Genomic DNA, 18,811 nt, shown 5'->3' on the forward strand with positions numbered 1-18,811 from the left:
AATGGCGGGAGCTGGATGACATTTTTTAATTGTTGGAGCAAATTCACTATGTTGACCCTTCTTTGGAGAATATACATGGTTTAGTCTGTATTATTTTGGTGAACCTTTCTTCAGAAGATATATCATTTCGATATTTTAGTCGAGAAAGATTAGTATGTTTCTAACTAATTAACTTTCTTTTTTTGTGCAAAGATGTGATCGGAATCGAGAAAAAAGAACATCGAGATTGGTTTAAAATTCATAAAGTAAAGTAATTACATTACGGTTAGTATGTATTTAAGAGATTGTTGATTCTAACCATTATGCTATTTGGATCTTTTAGAATTTTCTTGGATTGTTGATTCCTCTGCTTTTTCTTTTATGTATAACTATTCTTTGGTTTTGTATTGAAATTTCAGATCTCCTTCTATTTTATGTGCTTTAACTAAACTTTTCTTGCAAATCTTAACACTTAAATCTAAATATATTTAAGATGGTTACCAATCCGAGAGAAAAAGTTTACAAATGAAACGCTTTTATCAGATTTATATTGGGCCAAATTAATTTTAAAAATTATGAAATTTAACTATATTTAAGGTCCAATCGTGTATTAGTTTAGGGTTTGAGGTATTCATCTCTATAAATATGCTACATAGATTTCACCGGAACACGCCGCACAGCACCAAAAGCGAAGTTCTTAGCTATTGAAAGGAAAACCAGAAAGTGTGATAGAGACATCCACATAAATTGTTCTTCACTTCGCTGCGCTAACAAGAAAGTAAATCAAAATCTCTCATTTGTATTTGTTTCAAGATAGAAGAAATTTATGTAGATTAAGTTTGCATCGTTAGTAGATGGTTATGGTTTGTGAGCATGAACAAAGATCATCTATTTTCTTTTTAGTTTTCTATTTTTTTTTATAGTTTCCTTAGTCAATTTTTTTTTCTTTTTACAAAATTTACAATCAAGCTTTATCCATCTCAAAATCTAGTTGTGAAGTTGTATTATAAGTTTTTACCTTCTCAAAATTTGGCTGTGGAGTTGCATATACTTCTGTAGTTCTGAGATGAAGAACAAACATAATCAGAGAAGAGTTAACATCAAAAGATGAGATTTCTATACATATTTGATCCCATTTTTCTATACATGTATTCAGCTTCTATATATTCTTCAACCTTTTTTTCTTTTTTTCTTTTTTGCATATTGCCTGACTCGGAATTTGATTTTGATAATAATTAGATTTTTTGTTTAGGGAAATTTTTTTTAATTACTTTTTGAAATTATGAAGATATGCTCACAGATTATGTTATGTTTCATATTGGGAAACAAAAACATTTGTCACTGCACTATTCTTTATTCGTTATAGAGGGTCAAAGGCCTGTGGTTCGTTCCAGAACTACTCTCTGGCTTTAAATTTCATCATCCTTGATTAGTCATCGCATTTCATGGCTCTTTCGCCTATGATGCAACATGTTTTATTGGTTTCTTGTAATTGCAACATTGCCTCCATATTATAATAAAACTCTAATTTAATGTTTATATGGTCGTACGTGACAGCTCGTAGATTAATCAAAGCAAGATGGCTAGCAAGTCCTTACCGGAGAAGGAAGTGGTAGTGGTCTCTGACGATGACGACAATGATGATACAAATATCATTAAGTACATCAAACCTGTTTCAGTATACAAACAACTTGAAGCTCGCTCAAAGAACAACGTATGCATCCTCCTCCTTTATTTTTATTTTTTCTGTTTAACTGTGGTAACAACTGTTTTTCATTTTTACTATTTAGAAAACAGTGTAATTAAAGGAAAAACCTATTTTAGTTTTGTATTTTATATCTACAGTAATGTTTTATTATATATGTTAATCATGTGTTCTTTAATTTGTTTATGCAGCCATATTTTCGTCGAAGGTGTTTGAACTACATAATCAAAGCGAAGAAAAAAAAGAAGTAAGATTCTATTAATGCTTTGATGCTTTCAGAAGTAATTTTATTGCAAAGAAAATTTTCTAAAAAAACATAATATTTTGTTTTCTGAACTTAACTTAATATATAGGGAGTGTTTGGAACGAAATTTTGTTTTTGTGGAATTTTAATTAGGTTATTCTTCTATTTTCTAGTATATGATTATGATTACTTCTTCTCTGCTCATGACAGACTAATACATTTTGCTTAGGTCAAATTCAAGAGTGACAATAAGATTCAACTATAGGGATGTGGGAAACAAGAAAACACTAAAAGCTGAAGGTAAGATTTTGTAAATTGGGTGTTTCCTTACATAATCTGTTGTGTTTCTTCTGACAGTATTTATCATCTACTGATCTACATTTCTGTATCAAAATGCAGATGTGGAAAAATTTTCTTGCCCATTTTGCATGATGCCATGTGGAGGCCACGAGGTAGGCACAAACTAATTAAAATTCTAGTATCTTTTATTCTTAACAATGTGAAAATGTGTGTATTCAAAATGTTTCCTTCTCATTCTGTTTCAGTCCTTTGCTAACATACAGTGTCTTATGTTTGTGCACAGGGCTTGCGAGATCATTTGGAGTCATCACATGACGCCTTTAACTATGACTTTTATGTATGTTCTTTTTAGTCATCCACATAATTATTTTTTTATGTTTTTGTCATTAAATTATGAGTAACAAGACTACTTTTTACCTCTTGTAGGGGGCAGCGGAAGATCATGGTCCCGAAGTTGATGTTTATCTGAAAAGGGAGACATTAAAATTTGGGGTTAGTAAGAAACTTGATACATACGTTACATTTCAGGTGGTTTATATATAGTTCATGTTACTCATAATTTTGAACTCACCATGATTTTTTGTTTTGGTATCAGGTACTAAAATATGATGTGGGATATCCTCAGTTGAAACCTTTTATGTTTCGGTAAAGTTTCTAATGCCTTACTCTAGTTTTTAGCTATGATTAAGTATCATCTTATCTTAAAGCCAAACCATAAACTATGCAGACGTAGGAGAAGAAGACAAAGAGGTCTCGTGAAGCGACTTAATGCACGCTTTTTGGAGTTGGAGACAGACGAGTTACCTCGTGGCACAGAAAATGAACTTGCTAATGTGAACGAGGACAATGTCTCATCACCACCAAGAGCTCACTCTCCGGAGAAGACTAGCGACGTTTTAACTACATCTCAACCAGTAATAGCTGAGCCTTCTGAACCTGTGGTGCCTCCTGATAGTGGGAGAAAAGAGTTATTTGAGGAGTCTTCCGAGAAGACTAGCGACATTTTAACTACGACTCAGCCAACAATAGCTGAGTCTTCTGAACCTGTGGTGCCTCAGGTTAGTGGGAGACAAAACTCAACTGCTGAGCCTTCTGAAGCTGTGGTGCCTCGTGTTAGTGGGAGAAAAAAGTCAACTGCTGAGTCTTCTGAACCTGTGGTGCCTCGGCCTCGTGTTAGTGGGGGAAAAAAGTCAACTGTTAAGTCTTCTGAACCTGTGGTGCGTCGTGTTAGTGCGAGAAAAAAATCAATAGACGAGTCTTCTGAACCTTTGGTGACTCCTGTTAGTGAAAGAAGAAACTTATTTGCTGAGTCTTCTGAACCTGTGGTGCCTCATGTTAGAGGAAGAAAGAAGTCATCTGCTGAGTCTTCTGAACCTGTAGTGCCTCAGGTTAGAGGAAGAAAGAAGTCATCTGCTGAGTCTTCTGAACCTGTAGTGCCTCATGTTAGAGGAAGAAAGAAGTCATCTGCTGAATCTTCTGAACCTATGGTGCCTCCTGTAAGTGGGAGAAAGAACTTAGTTGATGAGTCTTCTGAAGCTGTGGTGCCTCCTGATAGTGGGACAAGAAATGTATCTGCTGAACCTATGGTGCCTCCTGTTAGTAGGAGAAAAACGTTAAATGCAGAGCGGTCCAAGACTAAAGGGTTATTATGTTCTTGTGATTGATATGTTCCTATTTTCATATCATCTTTTATCATACTTTACTAACCAAGATTCTTACTTTTGTTTCTAGACTGGAGCGACTTAAGAGCCGGCAGTTCTATCACTCCCGAACATTGCAGGTGGATTGATGTCTTTGATTTACGTAACAATGTGTTGTCTCTGTTTTATTTCACTAACCAAAGCTGCATGTTGAAGCCAATGACCTTTGAAGAAGTAATTTCTAACGAGGATAGCGAGAATGAAACTGATGATGATGCTTTAGATCTTCATGAACGCCTGGTAATATTAATTTGAAAACTCATGCTTATTTTCTTAGTTTTTGTTTAAATTGGTAAGAAAAAATCATCATGCACGTTAAATATATTTATTGGTTTCTATGAATATACACAGAGAATTGAACGTATTCCAAAGTTGGGCAAAGAGCAAAAGCGATACATGTATCTATGGAACATATTAATAAGAAAGCAAACGTATGTGTATCTTCTTCTATATTTTACCTAATCATGCTCCTATCTTTGAATAAGAAAATGTGATATATTGTTGTCGGGTGCCATATTGTTGGATGGGTCATGGGTTTTAGATTTGTTAAATGTGCTTTTCTGGGACCAGGGTGGTCGCGGATGGACATGTTCCTTGGGCATGTGAAGAGTTTACAAAACTTCACAAGGAAGAGATGAAAAGTTCGTCAATTTTTGATTGGTAATAGTCTTCCATAGACATCAAACTGATATCTCTATCCTACTCATCATCTGATCCTAAAATGTGTTGGAGGATCATCACATTTTGTTTAACGAGCAGGTGGTGGAGAAGGTTTAGGATTCACCTGTGGAGTCAAGGCCTTATATGCGCCAAAACCTTTAACAACTGCACAACTATCATCCTCCAGAAGGACAAGAACTCGGAAGAAGCAGGACCATCCAACTCTCACCATCCTGCTAATGCCAACACACAACAATCCATGGAAGCAGGACCATCCAACTCTCACAATCCTGCTAATGCCAACACACAACAATCAATGGAAGCAGGACCATCCAACTCTCACCATCCTGCTAATGCCAACACACAACAATCCATGGAAGTTGATGCATAACAACAGTGACCATATGGAGAAGGAGAAGTTCAGACTGCCATAGCTATCTGGTTTTATTTCGTTTCTTATAAACCTACAGTGTCGTGAACTTTTAGTTTAACCCTCTTACTTGTTTGTGACATTCAGATAAAAAAGGTTAGACTTAAAAAAAATTTAGGATACTTGAGAAGGAAACTACTAATTCACGTTTTTCCTCATCAAAGGCAAATGAGGGACGAGGTAGTATTTAATTACAATACCCAGACGACAAAACCAAGTATTTTTTCCCCCAAATTTACAAACCCTTGCTTACTTCTATACCTAATTTGACCCTTTTTTTTATTTATAGACTTCTTTTTTTACTGGAGAGAATCAGTGAAAAAGGCATATTCACTCCCTCGCCAGCAGACTCACCTGCATCATCATCATCAGTAGACGGAAATGTCGACGCTTATTCCTCCCATGGAAAGATTTTTCCCAGATAGCTTGTGGTCCTCACGCAAGCCCAGCCATAGACACGAGATCCTTGCCAACGCAGCCTGCCCCACCACTTTCACCCGGTACACCATGCTAAGATCTGCAGCTGCTGCCCATAACTCATTCCCAGCAACATTCACCGGCCTCTGTGAGTCGTCATCATAGCCCTCTATATCCGAGTGGGTCACTACCACCATCGACCCATCATCAAACACCACCACATTCCCAGCACAAACCTGCTTCACATTTCTCGGGATCAATGCTGAAGTTTCACCAGTTAGGCAACTCTGAGTATTCAGCACCTTGACATGGTAGTACTCAAGAACAGCCTGCAAACACACCAAGAATCATAAGAACAAACGAAGAAAAATAAAGGAATTAACTCTGATTCATCGATAATGAAATATGTGACCCTTGTCAAATACCTTCCATTGGGTGGCTGCTAAAAGAACCCTGGGCCTGATCGACCTCACATAGGCATATGCTGCTTCAGGTGTCATATGTTTGTGTTGAACCTGCATTGCAAAGATATGATCAGAGGGTGAACAAGGTGTCTTTGATCAAATCGTTTTGGCAATAACTGAATTACAAACCAAGTAGCATATGACAACAGTTGTGCTGCGCCCCCGACCCGCCTTGCAGTGAACATAAGTCGTCTTTCCCAGTGAAACATTTCCTTCAACGAGACAAAATAGAATTTGAGATCAAATGAACACAGGCTTGGGACAACAGTAAGATTCATAACAATGGTCAGTGGATAAAATGAGAAAGTACACTTACTATGGATGAATTCTACAGCTTGGCATATTGCTTCCATGGAAGGAGCAAAACAATAATCTCTCGTGGCAATCACCAGGTGGTCAATGCAGTAAGACTTCCATAAGAGTAAGAAAAACAAATGAGGTTAGTAAACAAGAGGAAACTAAAAGGCAGGGAACTAGTATATATTTTCACGTTGGCCAGGGTAAAAGATGGAAAAAGAACAGACTTTGTAGAGAGATGATGGAACCAAAGTTTCATATGGCTCATTCAGTGTGATCACTCCACAGACGCCGAGCTCTTTCAGCTGTGGAACATCAGATGGGAATGGAACGGCTCCCAGTAATATAAACTGTAGAAACAAATTATGAGAGAGAAGTATTAGTAAGAGACACATAACCAAATCCAGATAACATAATTGGAGGAGTATCTACAAGAGACCCAAATCAAATCATCAAAGCAGCACAATATACACAAAAAATGTAAACCGAATATACATAAACCAGCTCAAAAGTCAAATAAAATTATACCTCAGCAACCCGATCCCACCAGCGAAACTCAGTCTCGAGCTTATTCCTAACAACGTTGTAGATCAGAGTTGGATAGAACAACGCACGAGCTCCAACACCAACCAGTGCCCTCTTTGTAGTCAACACAATTACGTTTCCTCTCCTCACCACTGTCGCCTTATCCCCATCAGCAACGTTATCCTCAACCGATCTCTCCTCCCCATTCTTATCATCCCTTTCCGTCAGTTCTTCGATATACATATTGCTCAAGTCAAAGATCTAGAGATCAAACACAAAATAAAAAAAGCAAATCTATTCTCCTCCCAACCGATAAAACCCCTGATTCACCAGTCTTTATATATATACACAAAGACGATTATTCACAAGACCATCAAACACAAATCGAAAACCCCTGATAAAATGGTGATCACAGGATTCGAAGACAGAGCCAAGAAGAAAGTCTACACGTAATCGAAATCGCGATAAAGTCAAGCGGAAGCAATCTGAGAAGTCTTGAATTCAAAATCTTCAGGGAGATCACCACCATATTTCGCCTGAACAAAACGATGATCCGATCAGACGCCGGTAATGACGAGACGGAGATGACTCTGGAAAATAAAAACCGATCACCGATTAAATCGCCAATGATCGAAGAGAAGAATCGAGAGTGAACCCTAAGAACAAGTTATCGTTTTTTCAATTTGGGGATCGAGAATTTTGCCTAATCTCTACTCAACCTTTAGGTTTCTCTTTAAGAGAGGAGAATCCAAAAAAAAGTAAAGAGTATCTCAGTGTTTTCAAGAGAGGCTTTTTTCTAAAGTGACAAGCGTTTCACCTCTTATAAAAGGCATTAGATGAAAGTCAATGCTTTGTTGACACGTGTTGCGACGATATATGGAGGAAGAGTCATGCATCGCACAAGGCCGGATAACATTGGGATTATCCTTTCTTTACTCTTTTTTTTTTTTTTTAATATATAAATAGGATAAGATCCTTTATTTAATCCTAAAACAAACATTTTTGACAAAATTTGATATATTAGAATTTAATTTTTCAAAAATGGATTACCCAATTTTATTTAGAAGAACTCGATGTTCTGTGGACATCTCAATTCTATATTTAAAAAACAACTAATTTATTTAATAATTTTAAATGTTTAAATTTTAGTCTTTTGCATATTAAAGAAAATTTCAAATTGGCTAATAGTTAATGTTAATATTGAAAAGTATGTAAAATAAATAAAAAAAGAAAAGAATAAATTTAACAAATTTTTAACCCGGCCAAAAATATTTACAAAGCTTTATAAAAGAAGAACAAGGAAAATAAGACAATTTAATCCAGAAATACTATAGTCAGAATAGGAAACCAAACATTTAAGCAATTTTAGCAAGGTCGAAAGAAATGGATAAAATAATAAAAATAGGAAATCCAACAAACAATTCTAACCGAAATAAAAATTATTAAGCAAACAAAAATATATCTCTCACTTAACTATGTAGTGAACATTTACATTTGATGCACGATTTGGTGGAGTTATTTGAGTGTAATCCAACCAATCTAAAACAGTTGTGGTCCCAAAATTTTCTAAAAAATGTCATTATCGAAGAAAAAAAAACAAAATGTGCATCTTTGTAGACAAAAATTACCCCTCAATTAAACATTATACTACATTTTGGAGTTGAAAACTTTTTATTCACCACTACTAATGGGGTATTTATATTCAAGTGATTGTAAAGTTGACAAAGAAGACAAAGAAAAACTGAAAAGTAGCTGAGCTAATTTAGAGTATGTAAAAACCGAAATGATGACAATATGATGATGTGTAGAGATGATCTAAATCCTAACCACTTATGTTTTGTTCTTCTTTAAATCCTAAAGATAGAAAAATATCCTCTGTTTCCTTACATTTTTATGTAAACCGATTCTCTCCTTTTTAATTTAGAGCAGCTTCCTTCTATACTTGTGTCTTTAAGACAAACATTGGCTTCTTTTTGAACCATTTTTTTTTTTTAATTTTACTCACTCGCTCGAATCTAACAATAATGGATGGAGGAATTGATCACCTAGCTGATGAGAGGAGCAAAGCAGAGTTCGATGTCGACGCTATGAAGCTCGTCTGGGCCGGTTCCCGCCACGCTTTCGATGTTTCAAATCGTGTTTCCCGCCTCGTCGCTACTGATCCGGTGAGTCCATTCTCCTCTACCTAACCTTCCTTTCATCATTTTCTCTGTTTTTTATTTTATTTTCCGGTGTGAATTTTGCATCTTTTTTTTGCATGGCCATGAGTTAAGGTTTTTGAGAAACGCAACAGAGCTGTAATGAGTAGGAAAGAGTTGTTCAAGAACACGTTGAAGAAAAGCGTTCACGCTTGGAAGATAATCAATGAGCTTCGTCTTTCTGATGAGGAGGCCATCAAATTGAGGTCTTTCATGGATCAGCCTGGCTTCTTGGATCTGCATTGGGTAATATTAATACACACAAAGTTTTCTATTTGCGTTTTGGGTTGTTTCATTAGAATTTTTGTGGGTGGATAACTGGATATATAGGGAATGTTTGTGCCTGCAATTAAAGGACAAGGCACAGAGGAACAGCAGAAAAAGTGGTTGTCTTTAGCTAATAAGTTGCAGATAATTGGATGTTATGCTCAAACTGAGCTTGGTCATGGCTCTAACGTTCAAGGCCTTGAGACAACCGCCACTTTTGATCCTAAGACAGATCAGTTCATCATTCACAGTCCAACTCAAACATCATCCAAAGTAAGTGGAAGTAATACAATTATATGTTTGATCCCTGAGTCTTTAAGTTTGTGTGTATCTTAATTTTGTTTTGTTTGATATATAGTTTTGGCCAGGTGGTCTAGGAAAAGTTTCTACTCATGCTGTGGTTTATGCTCGCCTTATAACCAATGGCAAAGACCACGGTGTCCATGGTAAGGTATCAGAAGGGTTTCTTGTTCTTATTTTTCTTAAAACTTCAACAGTATTGATTAACAAGATCTTTCTCTTTTTTAGGATTCATCGTCCAATTACGAAGTTTGGATGATCATTCTCCTCTCCCAGGTATAACCGTTGGTGACATTGGAATGAAGTTTGGAAACGGAGCATATAACTCTATGGACAATGGTTTTCTTATGTTTGATCATTATCGTATCCCTAGAGATCAAATGCTCATGAGGTCCTCTCTCTTTGTCCATATATGTGAATAAGAATTTCACCATATACTCTTATACATCCCTAAAGAAACTTATTTATGGCTCTGCATTTTTCTTATTTTAGACTGTCTAAAGTTACAAGGGAAGGAAAATATGTAGCATCAGATGTTCCAAGGCAATTGGTGTATGGTACTATGGTGTTTGTAAGACAGTCTATTGTGTCAAATGCTTCCAATGCGCTGGCTCGGGCAGTCTGCATTGCTACACGGTATAGTGCAGTTCGAAGGCAGTTTGGTTCACAAAGTGGTGGAATTGAAACACAGGTACTCTGTCTGGATCCCACTACAGATAAACTATAAAAGAAAATGTTTACTATAGATGATCATGAATACAAAAACCAGTTTCATGATTGCGGGTGGTCATGGCCATAGAGACCACTTACTGATGATGCTATAAATGGCAGGTGATTGATTATAAAACTCAGCAAAACAGATTGTTTCCTCTGCTAGCATCTGCATATGCATTTCGGTTTGTAGGGGAGTGGCTGAAATGGCTCTACACTGATGTAACACAAAGACTAGAGGCCAGTGATTTTGCAACATTGCCTGAAGCTCATGCATGCACTGCAGGATTGAAGTCTATGACTACCTCTGCCACCTCAGTATGCTTTTTTCTTACATCCATACTTCAGTATGATTTCAAAGCTAAACTTGTTCAAATAAGTTGACAATCAGCTAAATTGGTTTTTTTTGTTGGTTAAAGGATGGTATTGAAGAATGCCGCAAGTTATGTGGTGGACATGGATACTTGTGGTGTAGTGGCCTTCCAGAGTTGTTTGCTGTATATGTTCCTGCTTGCACATACGAAGGAGACAATGTTGTGTTGCAATTACAGGTATCATTCATATGCATCTTCAAGAATAACACTTTTAAGAGCCATTTCAAACCCCTACGCTTTTAAAGTTATGTTTCAAAACAATTGGTTTTCAGGTTGCTAGATTTCTGATGAAGACAGTTTCACAGTTGAGTTCCGGAAAGGTTCCTTCAGGGACAACTGCTTATATGGGCAAAGCTAAACACCTTTTGCAATGCAGTTCCGGTGTTCAAAAAGGTTATTTTTTCACGGATACTTGCAGAAGATTCATACTCGTGATATCTATTTGTTTTCTAAATTATAATGTTGAGCATGCAGCTGAAGATTGGTTAAACCCTGATATGGTGTTGGAAGCTTTTGAAGCAAGGGCTTTGAGAATGGCTGTTACATGTGCTAACAATCTAAGCAAGTTTGAGAATCAAGAGCAAGGATTCTCAGAACTCTTGGCTGAACTTGTTGAGGCTGCTATTGCTCATTGCCAGTTAATTGTTGTTTCTAAGTAAGTAAAACAGCTTTTTCACCAAATTTTACAAACTAATCAACGTACCATAATTATAACTTTACTTGAACATTCACAGGTTTATAGACAAAGTAGAGGGTGAGATTGAAGGAAGAGGGGTAAAGAAACAACTCAAGAATCTATGCTACATCTACGCACTCTATCTCCTTCACAAACACCTCGGTGATTTCCTCAGAACACACTCTGTTACTCCCGAACAAGCTGCACTCGCGAACGACCAGCTTCGGTCACTCTACTCCCAGGTCCGACCAAACGCAGTGGCCTTGGTGGATGCCTTTGACTACACAGACCACTATTTAGGCTCTGTGCTAGGCCGCTACGATGGAAACGTTTACCCAAAGCTGTTCGAGGAAGCATTGAAGGATCCACTCAATGACTCGGTGGTTCCTGACGGCTACCGTGAATACATCCGACCGTTGATTAAACAAGAGTTCCGCTTCGCCAAACTCTAACTATATACGTCTTTTGTGCGACTAAAAAGAGACAACATTATTTGATCATTTCATATGTTATTCACCATTTTAACAATGTGTACGAGTAGGTTTTGACAAATGAAAGAATTTGGATGTCAGAACCTCGTTGTATAAACGAATAGCAAATCAGAACACAATAAATTGGTCTAAATTCATATATTTTTAGATTTTTTTTTTGTCTAAATGTAGTATGATAGTCTCTTCAAGTTATAGGATCATCGTATATATGTCGTCTGCTTCTACGATCATATTAAAGTTTATGTGATGTACTAATCTGCTTTTACGATCTTTTCGAATTCATAAAGTTGCTTAACGTTTTTAGTAATTAATTGAGCAATTAATAACCGAATTAGTTAGTTGAATATGTATTTATCATTATCAAATCGCATATACTATAATTTGTGGTTGTACTATTGCAATAGCCAACTGTTGTCTTCTATCTATATCCTCCAACATTGAAAAGAAAGAAAAAAAGTACAAATACATTCGTATTTATAAAAAAAAAAAAAAGATTGTTAGTTGGTTAGTAGGGAAAGTAGTTAAGACACCCCTCGTTAAATTAATTTTGACAGCTTATGTCTTTTAATTAATCTTTTTTTGTTTAACCCAAAGAGTCGAAATTAAAGACGAAAACCAAGTTTGACTGACTCTTTTCGGTATACCATGCATAGGTCTCTACATGTGGCAGCTATATATGATCGTTTATTCGTATGATTGATATATTTATGTAGGAAAGGCTATGAGATCATAACATGTTTTTGTAACATCCTTAATCTGTGTTTAAGTACTCTGTCTCTTTGTACATCTTGTACCAACGTGTACTACTGCGGTTGCAATATATGATACATGGTGTATTATTCAGATTGTTCACTTAAAACTCTTTCAATTTCCTAATTGCACATTTGTAGACGTACGTAGCTAACTCGCTATATATTATTTTTCTGTATAGACTAGATACGTATAAGGGCTTCAGTAAGATTTATCATTTGCGAATCAACACCAACCTTTTTTTTGGTTTTATTTGCCTTCTTTGCTTACCAACATATCCTTGATACGTAAATCTACGTTTTTGAAACTCTAATCGTTTTCGTCGGCTTTTTTTTTCTTCAAACCCTACCTTACTCACTAGCTAATTAAAAAAACAACACTAGAGTCGTCATTCTTAAGCTATGTATTCACCATCGATGTATAAAAGAGACTGGCCCGACCAGAGAAACTCGACAAAATAGAATGAAGTTTACACCAAATATGGATGCTTTGTAATCAATTTAGACACATAAAACGAGGCTAAATGGTGTTTTTTTTTTCTTTTCTAAATCCATTAATTTGGTGCCCAATAAATGTAAAACGCCGAGCTGTGTAGGGTAATCACTTTTTAAAATGGAATCACCAAACAAATGATGGCTTAATGCAACCTGCTTAGTGTAACTTCTAATATACTCGTATGATTTATCTTGTTTTGTATCAATATGCTACACATTTTTAATGGTTTCTAGCTCCACATTTAAAGAAAGTTTGGTATATATATAATATATCTGTCTGTATACATGTTTGTGTGATCAATTGTTTGATTTTTATTTTAAACTAAACCAATTGGATATTACGTACCACCCAAACTAAAGAATGTAATAAAAATATGAAAATATCTCCAAGCATATGAATTTTTTTTTTTTTTGTTTTCTGTTTGACGAACCGAGAGAGAGTACAATACGTTGAAAACCCCCATATATGGGCTTCTATATATGGAATAGTACGTATTAAATACTAATACATATTATTTTAGGTATAGCCTACAAAAGAAAAATCTGAATTCTAAAATTCTTGGATGTATATAATAACAACACACCGACCTCTTCCTTCTCAAATTTCTAACTCTCTCTCTCACACACTAAACCCAAAAACACACAAAAACCAAATTTTATTTCCTTCTCTATAGCTCAAATCTTCTCACCAAATCACCTCTTTCGTTCACACTTTATTATCAACCCTCTATTTATAAAATCACAAGGACTCAATTCCAAGAAAATGGAACGTGACAGCTGCCGGAGATTTCAAGATTCGCCGGCGCAGGCAACGGAGAGAAGAAGAGTGAAGAATCATCCAAAGAAGAAAAGAGCCAAAGAAGACGATGATAACGAAAAGGTCGTCTCGAAGCATCCAACGTTTCGAGGTGTCAGAATGAGACAATGGGGGAAATGGGTTTCTGAAATAAGAGAGCCAAAGAAGAAATCAAGAATCTGGCTCGGTACCTTCTCAACTGCCGAGATGGCGGCGCGTGCTCACGACGTGGCTGCTTTAGCCATCAAAGGCGGTTCAGCCCATCTCAACTTCCCGGAGCTAGCTTACCACCTCCCTAGACCAGCTAGTGCCGACCCTAAAGACATACAAGCCGCCGCAGCAGCAGCTGCAGCCATTAATGACATGGAGGTAGAGACGTCACCGTCGCCGTCACCAACTGTTACCGATACGTCATCTCCGACTATGACAGCCATATCCGACGACGCGTTCTCCGATCTCCCCGATCTCTTGCTCGACGTGAACCACAAAATCGACGGCTTCTGGGAATCTTTCCCCGACGAAGAGGAACCCTTCCTCTCTCAAAGTTACTAGAAACTCAAAACGTTGTCGTTTTTGTATGTATTTTCTCTTTTTTTTTTTTCTTTTTTTTTTTGTCATCTGAACAAATTTTTGACGTTGATAATCCAAATTGTATTGACAAAATTCCAAATTTGTATGATTTTGATTAGTCGTTTTTTTCTAAGATATTCGTAAGTGGGAAAATGTGTGATATATATATGAAATGTAAGTAAAACGTTACTATTTGTTTTGCTGCCAGAAGAAAGAAAAATATGAAGGTCAGTGATGAGTCAGTGACAATTGACAAAGTCCCATGTTTGTTTGTAGCCCTGTTTTTTTCCCCCTACCCTATACTTACATATTTTTTTCTTTCTTTCAGATTTATGTGTTCTGACCACTACATTTACTTTTAGGTCTGACACAGATATTTAATACTTCCAATAAGGCTGGCATGTAAATAGATCTTTTCTTCTCTGTAACATTAATGTATACGTTATGTGTAAATCACGAAATAGTCTCGTAGAAAGTATGCATATAGTATTGTGAGAAAGAAGAAAAGGGTTTAAAAAGTAGCAGGAGAGACAAAAACTTGATTGAAGTCTTTTCTTGTATGTGTTTAGTTGTGAATTGTTTTCTGAGTTTCCAAATCGAAGGGGTATTACTTCTTTTTTTTGCCGTGAGCTTATTGGCCCTTATAAAGTTGGAAATGAAAAGACAGACCCCTTTGGCCCATTTTTATTTAATGAGTGTGCTGTCTTTAATGTGTTTTTTGTTGCGACTGATTTTCAATTTTTTTTTCATTGATATGCTCTTTTTTTGTTCTTTCTATTTGTCTCTTTACTACTATTTTTTTTCTCTATCAGCATGATTTTGGATCAATCAAAGAGAGGCTAATTTTTCATAACTATGAAATAACTAGGTATTTTACTATTTATTGTGATGAATAGAGCAATCATAGTTTTTTTTATTAAAAAAAATCTACATGTATGATAAATATTTGAGCCATGTGACTATTGTTGGTTTGTTGTTTAGGTTTTTATTAAGCGACAACCAAAAGTTCTGTAAATATTATTTCTTCATTTCATGGAAATGATGTTTTATTTTCACTTTAAATTTGAAATAATATTTATTTATTTGTTCTTTTCTATCAAAAAGAAGATAATCATTTAAATTTGACATCTTATCATAAGCCAACAATTATATCCCAACAACTGGTAATATCTATCATAACAAACGATAGTTTTGATTGGTTTAAGTTGGGAAAACCTTACAAAGCATAAGGATGGGTTTAAGAAGCTTTAAGGTTTAAAATTTTTAATGATGCATCATGCTTTATATATGGGCAAAACAAGTGATGAAATATACCAAGTCTTTTCGTCTCAAAGAACTCTTTCTTTATAGCAATGGAGGGGAATAACTCTTTAGATGGATGACGACTATCTCTGTTTTGGCGGGACAAAACGCAAAAAGGTGTAAGGATTTTTGTTAGGACATCTATCTTTTAGTGGGACATTCTCTCTGTCAGCCAATGCCATGTTGTCCTAGCTAGCTCCTCAACGAGCCGTGAAGAGATTTGAAACTTATTTGTATCTTGAACTAAAGAGTTGTTGATCTATTCGGTATGATGATCATTTTGAATTAATCTTGTTAATTAGTCCTACCAAACCTACAAAATCATTTGATATGTTTCTCCAAGTCATCTCATAATTGGATGATCAATTGGGCTGGCATGAACTAAATATGGTTCTTAGCATTGTTAAGAATCTTGAGATTGAGAGAGCTCACAAGAGAAAAAATCTTTCCAATTCAACTATAGATTTTTCAAGTAAAGGACATGTTGTATCCAATATATATGTCGTTTTCGAATTGGTTTCATAACCATGTATAATTGAGCTCAATGTGTGTACGTCATCTTCGTAATATGTAGTTCAAAGTTAGAGAAATTACCATCTTTCGGTCTACAATGTGGACCACTTTGGCGTTTCTTGATGTTTTTTATTTAGTAAGGAGTCCTTACGAAGGACTTATAGAAGTGTTTCATCAAGATAAAAATTCATTTAGATTTATAGCTAAACACAGAAAAATGAGAATCAAAGACACCAAAACAAAAACAAAAAAGTTACTTATTCAGAAATTATATGTTTTACTTTCTAAATTATCATCAAAATGTTAAAACACTAAAACATCATTATACTATTTTAAGATTTTTAAAATTTGTTTTGATTTTGTGGACAAGAAGAAATGGTTATTTTTTAAAGTTGTCCCTATAATATAGCTAGCTAGCAGGGGGTACGTACCGTGCCTATGTGTTAAAATGTCAGCCGTATGTTGCATCGACATCATGGGGCCAAATCAACATCATAGTCAAATAATGGATACAGTCTTTTGGAAGATTATTCAAGTTTCAATTCTACTTAAAAGGTAAAAAAGAAGAAATATAGTGACCATGTCTATATGGACCAATACATATGATTTTATGGTTTGTGATAATGTTCTTGTTGTTATGTCTGTGGTCCGGTTACGTGTAAGATAGCAAACTCAAAGGCAATCAATATGCTCAGCTCAGCAATTCTACATTTTGTTGTATATGGCCTTTAGAGAGAAGATGAATTTTAGAATTCCCTCTACCAGCACAAAAAACCTGTAGGTCATGTCATATTATTAAGGAGTTTCAGCTCACAATAATCATCATAATTTGGATGCTTTCTCTTATCGTTTATTTCATATTCCTAGTATATTCGATGTAACTTTCAATAATAATTAAGATGAATAAAAAGTATTATTTAAAGAAAGAGAGTCTATCACAAAATAGAATTTGGTGTTTGTTATAATCTAATTTCAAGAAAAAGAAAACTTTATTGTTTTTTGGAAGAATATGTGATTAATCATGTGATATATCCAACGATGCAGTATAGTAGTAGACAAGAGCCGGAGAATCCTAGGTGACTAGAGATCCTCATACTCAAGTTTCCAAAACTAGACCTACTAGAGCTCTAGATCATTAACAAGAAGAATCAGGCCTTCAGCATATAAAAAATGAGATGATATAAGAGGTCATAAGTTTCTCTTTAGTCTCGATGAGTAACGTACGGTTTAGTAACATACGTTTAGTAGGCTTCACGGTTCAATTAGTGCCATCATTGATTTGGTTACTACAACTTTGAAAGAAAAATAGAAAAAAATCACTAACCTACAAGGTTGAAATTAGCTTGACGTCGAACGTAATCATTAGCTTGAAATTAAAGCGCGTAGGCAATAACCAAACTGAAGTGAAGAGATTGAATTGTTTCTCTTTACGGTAAAAAAAAAAAAACAAGAAAAGGGGATAAGAAATATAGAAAAAGAAGGTAAAAGAGAAAGAAGAAGGAAGGAACATAGAGAAGTGCAGAGAATCTACAGATGAAGTTGGGAGTGGTGGGCTGAGGTGCACGTGCTTAGGTTACGTCCGTACTGTCGCCATTGTACGAAACGAGACGAAAGTGGAATTTGTATCTTCTGGTACTATTGGTGCCCCTTCCCCAAAAGGCCAAAGCTACTTTCTTACAAATTACAATTTCTTATTTTTCATTATATATGTGTGGTCTATAACTACGTAAATCAAAAGGGACCCCAAGAAACTCAGTAAGACTGAGCGATGACAAAAAATATTTGGGGGCATTGGTCGTTTTATTGTCTACATCTTTATGTGTGTGTATATATATATCAAAACTAATGTCTATATATGGGTTTTCATTTTTTAGTGTTCATTTGGTATATGCCAGTGCCACTGGGAATATTTTGTTTCGAAAATAATAAAACAGTGGAAAGAAGTTGCTAGTTAGCTTGCTATTTACATTTTCTTAAATATATGCATTTTCTTAAAAAAACACACTTTCGATATTTTGGTAAAAGAATCAATCAATATCTATTGCGTTAGCTCTAGGCTCTAGCTGATACTACTCCTTTGGTTCCTAATCGATCCATGTTTTACAAAAAAAAAAAAAAAAATTATTGTTTCAAACCTCAAAAAAGTTCCATGTTTTTCAATTTTCTAGATGGTCTGATTTGTCCATTTTTCTAAATCTACCCTTATGATATTATTAATTTTTATATAACATTTAATAAAAGACTGCCACTAATATTTTACAACTATCAGACAAATAATTCACAAAAAAGTTATAATTATATGATTTGATAACATGTGATTGACCAATAAAACCCCTAACAATATATGGATTAAGAGTAATCGCTGATGGGTAGCCCAATAGATGATCAAATAGCCCAAAGAAAACGCGCCGTTTTTGTTTTTTTTGGAACACGAAAACGCACCGTTTTAATATCTATTCTTGGCGACAGCCTAATAATCAATATGTTCGCGAGTTGTGCGGGTGTCATCGTAACTTGGAGAATGAGCAAACATTTGCCGCTAATATTCATCTTAACTAGAGTTGCTGCAATGATTCGTTATTTTGTTTAATCGATTTATGTGATGAGTAGGTACTATCTATTCTGGTCTTCTATGGTCCATAGTCTAC

General features: G+C 35.4%; 4 protein-coding genes across 5 annotated transcripts; 3 read left to right on the forward strand and 1 right to left on the reverse strand.

The window, feature by feature from the left end:
- The first annotated feature begins 647 nt into the window (after positions 1 to 647).
- Positions 648 to 5,079, forward strand: LOC17889212 (polycomb group protein FERTILIZATION-INDEPENDENT SEED 2). Of its 2 annotated transcripts, XM_006295491.2 has the most exons (14): positions 648 to 757; positions 1,537 to 1,693; positions 1,876 to 1,931; positions 2,158 to 2,228; positions 2,328 to 2,380; positions 2,512 to 2,565; positions 2,655 to 2,720; positions 2,824 to 2,873; positions 2,956 to 3,870; positions 3,960 to 4,008; positions 4,085 to 4,168; positions 4,280 to 4,359; positions 4,499 to 4,588; positions 4,688 to 5,079. In XM_006295491.2, exons 2-14 carry the CDS (start codon positions 1,559 to 1,561, stop codon positions 4,977 to 4,979), a joined length of 1,995 nt encoding a protein of 664 aa, XP_006295553.1. In that variant the 5' UTR covers positions 648 to 757; positions 1,537 to 1,558; the 3' UTR covers positions 4,980 to 5,079. The 2 variants fall into 2 exon arrangements, with proteins under 2 accessions (XP_006295553.1, XP_023639523.1); XM_023783755.1 differs by lacking the exons at positions 648 to 757; positions 1,537 to 1,693 and having other exon boundaries at positions 1,886 to 1,931; positions 2,139 to 2,228.
- A 44-nt stretch (positions 5,080 to 5,123) lies between these two features.
- On the reverse strand, positions 5,124 to 7,473 carry LOC17889786 (putative dual specificity protein phosphatase DSP8). Its single transcript, XM_006294489.2, has 6 exons — positions 6,725 to 7,473; positions 6,424 to 6,546; positions 6,216 to 6,309; positions 6,029 to 6,111; positions 5,861 to 5,950; positions 5,124 to 5,764 (listed from the first exon to the last, which is right to left on the reverse strand). The coding sequence occupies exons 1-6, from the start codon at positions 6,962 to 6,964 to the stop codon at positions 5,387 to 5,389; spliced, it is 1,008 nt and encodes a 335-aa protein (XP_006294551.1). The 5' UTR covers positions 6,965 to 7,473; the 3' UTR covers positions 5,124 to 5,386.
- A 1,129-nt stretch (positions 7,474 to 8,602) lies between these two features.
- Positions 8,603 to 11,895, forward strand: LOC17887793 (putative peroxisomal acyl-coenzyme A oxidase 1.2). The gene is made up of 11 exons (XM_006293750.2): positions 8,603 to 8,886; positions 8,995 to 9,165; positions 9,250 to 9,459; positions 9,545 to 9,632; positions 9,715 to 9,877; positions 9,979 to 10,177; positions 10,318 to 10,515; positions 10,617 to 10,748; positions 10,844 to 10,964; positions 11,046 to 11,226; positions 11,306 to 11,895. Exons 1-11 carry the CDS (start codon positions 8,746 to 8,748, stop codon positions 11,697 to 11,699), a joined length of 1,998 nt encoding a protein of 665 aa, XP_006293812.1. The 5' UTR covers positions 8,603 to 8,745; the 3' UTR covers positions 11,700 to 11,895.
- Positions 11,896 to 13,430: 1,535 nt separating this feature from the next.
- LOC17888894 (ethylene-responsive transcription factor ERF038) lies at positions 13,431 to 14,624 on the forward strand. The gene has a single exon (XM_006294981.2). The coding sequence runs from the start codon at positions 13,746 to 13,748 to the stop codon at positions 14,328 to 14,330; it is 585 nt and encodes a 194-aa protein (XP_006295043.1). The 5' UTR covers positions 13,431 to 13,745; the 3' UTR covers positions 14,331 to 14,624.
- The last annotated feature ends 4,187 nt before the right edge of the window (positions 14,625 to 18,811 follow it).

Source organism: Capsella rubella, unplaced genomic scaffold (genome assembly GCF_000375325.1).
Source record: "Capsella rubella cultivar Monte Gargano unplaced genomic scaffold, Caprub1_0 scaffold_4, whole genome shotgun sequence".
Lineage (NCBI taxonomy): Eukaryota > Viridiplantae > Streptophyta > Magnoliopsida > Brassicales > Brassicaceae > Capsella > Capsella rubella.

Excerpts from the sequence above, each read along its gene's own strand:
- LOC17889212 (XM_006295491.2), top strand. The coding sequence starts at position 1,559 with ATGGCTAGCAAGTCCTTACCGGAGAAGGAAGTGGTAGTGGTCTCTGAC. Across the intron at positions 2,874-2,955 it reads TTGAAACCTTTTATGTTTCG|ACGTAGGAGAAGAAGACAAA; the intron begins GTAAAGTTTCTA and ends TAAACTATGCAG. Across the intron at positions 4,589-4,687 it reads AGTTCGTCAATTTTTGATTG|GTGGTGGAGAAGGTTTAGGA; the intron begins GTAATAGTCTTC and ends TTTAACGAGCAG.
- LOC17889786 (XM_006294489.2), bottom strand. The coding sequence starts at position 6,964 with ATGTATATCGAAGAACTGACGGAAAGGGATGATAAGAATGGGGAGGAG. Across the intron at positions 6,547-6,724 it reads GGTGGGATCGGGTTGCTGAG|TTTATATTACTGGGAGCCGT; the intron begins GTATAATTTTAT and ends TTGTTTCTACAG. Across the intron at positions 6,310-6,423 it reads TTCCATCATCTCTCTACAAA|TCTTACTGCATTGACCACCT; the intron begins GTCTGTTCTTTT and ends CTCTTATGGAAG.
- LOC17887793 (XM_006293750.2), top strand. The coding sequence starts at position 8,746 with ATGGATGGAGGAATTGATCACCTAGCTGATGAGAGGAGCAAAGCAGAG. Across the intron at positions 9,460-9,544 it reads CAACTCAAACATCATCCAAA|TTTTGGCCAGGTGGTCTAGG; the intron begins GTAAGTGGAAGT and ends TTTGATATATAG. Across the intron at positions 11,227-11,305 it reads CAGTTAATTGTTGTTTCTAA|GTTTATAGACAAAGTAGAGG; the intron begins GTAAGTAAAACA and ends GAACATTCACAG.
- LOC17888894 (XM_006294981.2), top strand. The coding sequence starts at position 13,746 with ATGGAACGTGACAGCTGCCGGAGATTTCAAGATTCGCCGGCGCAGGCA.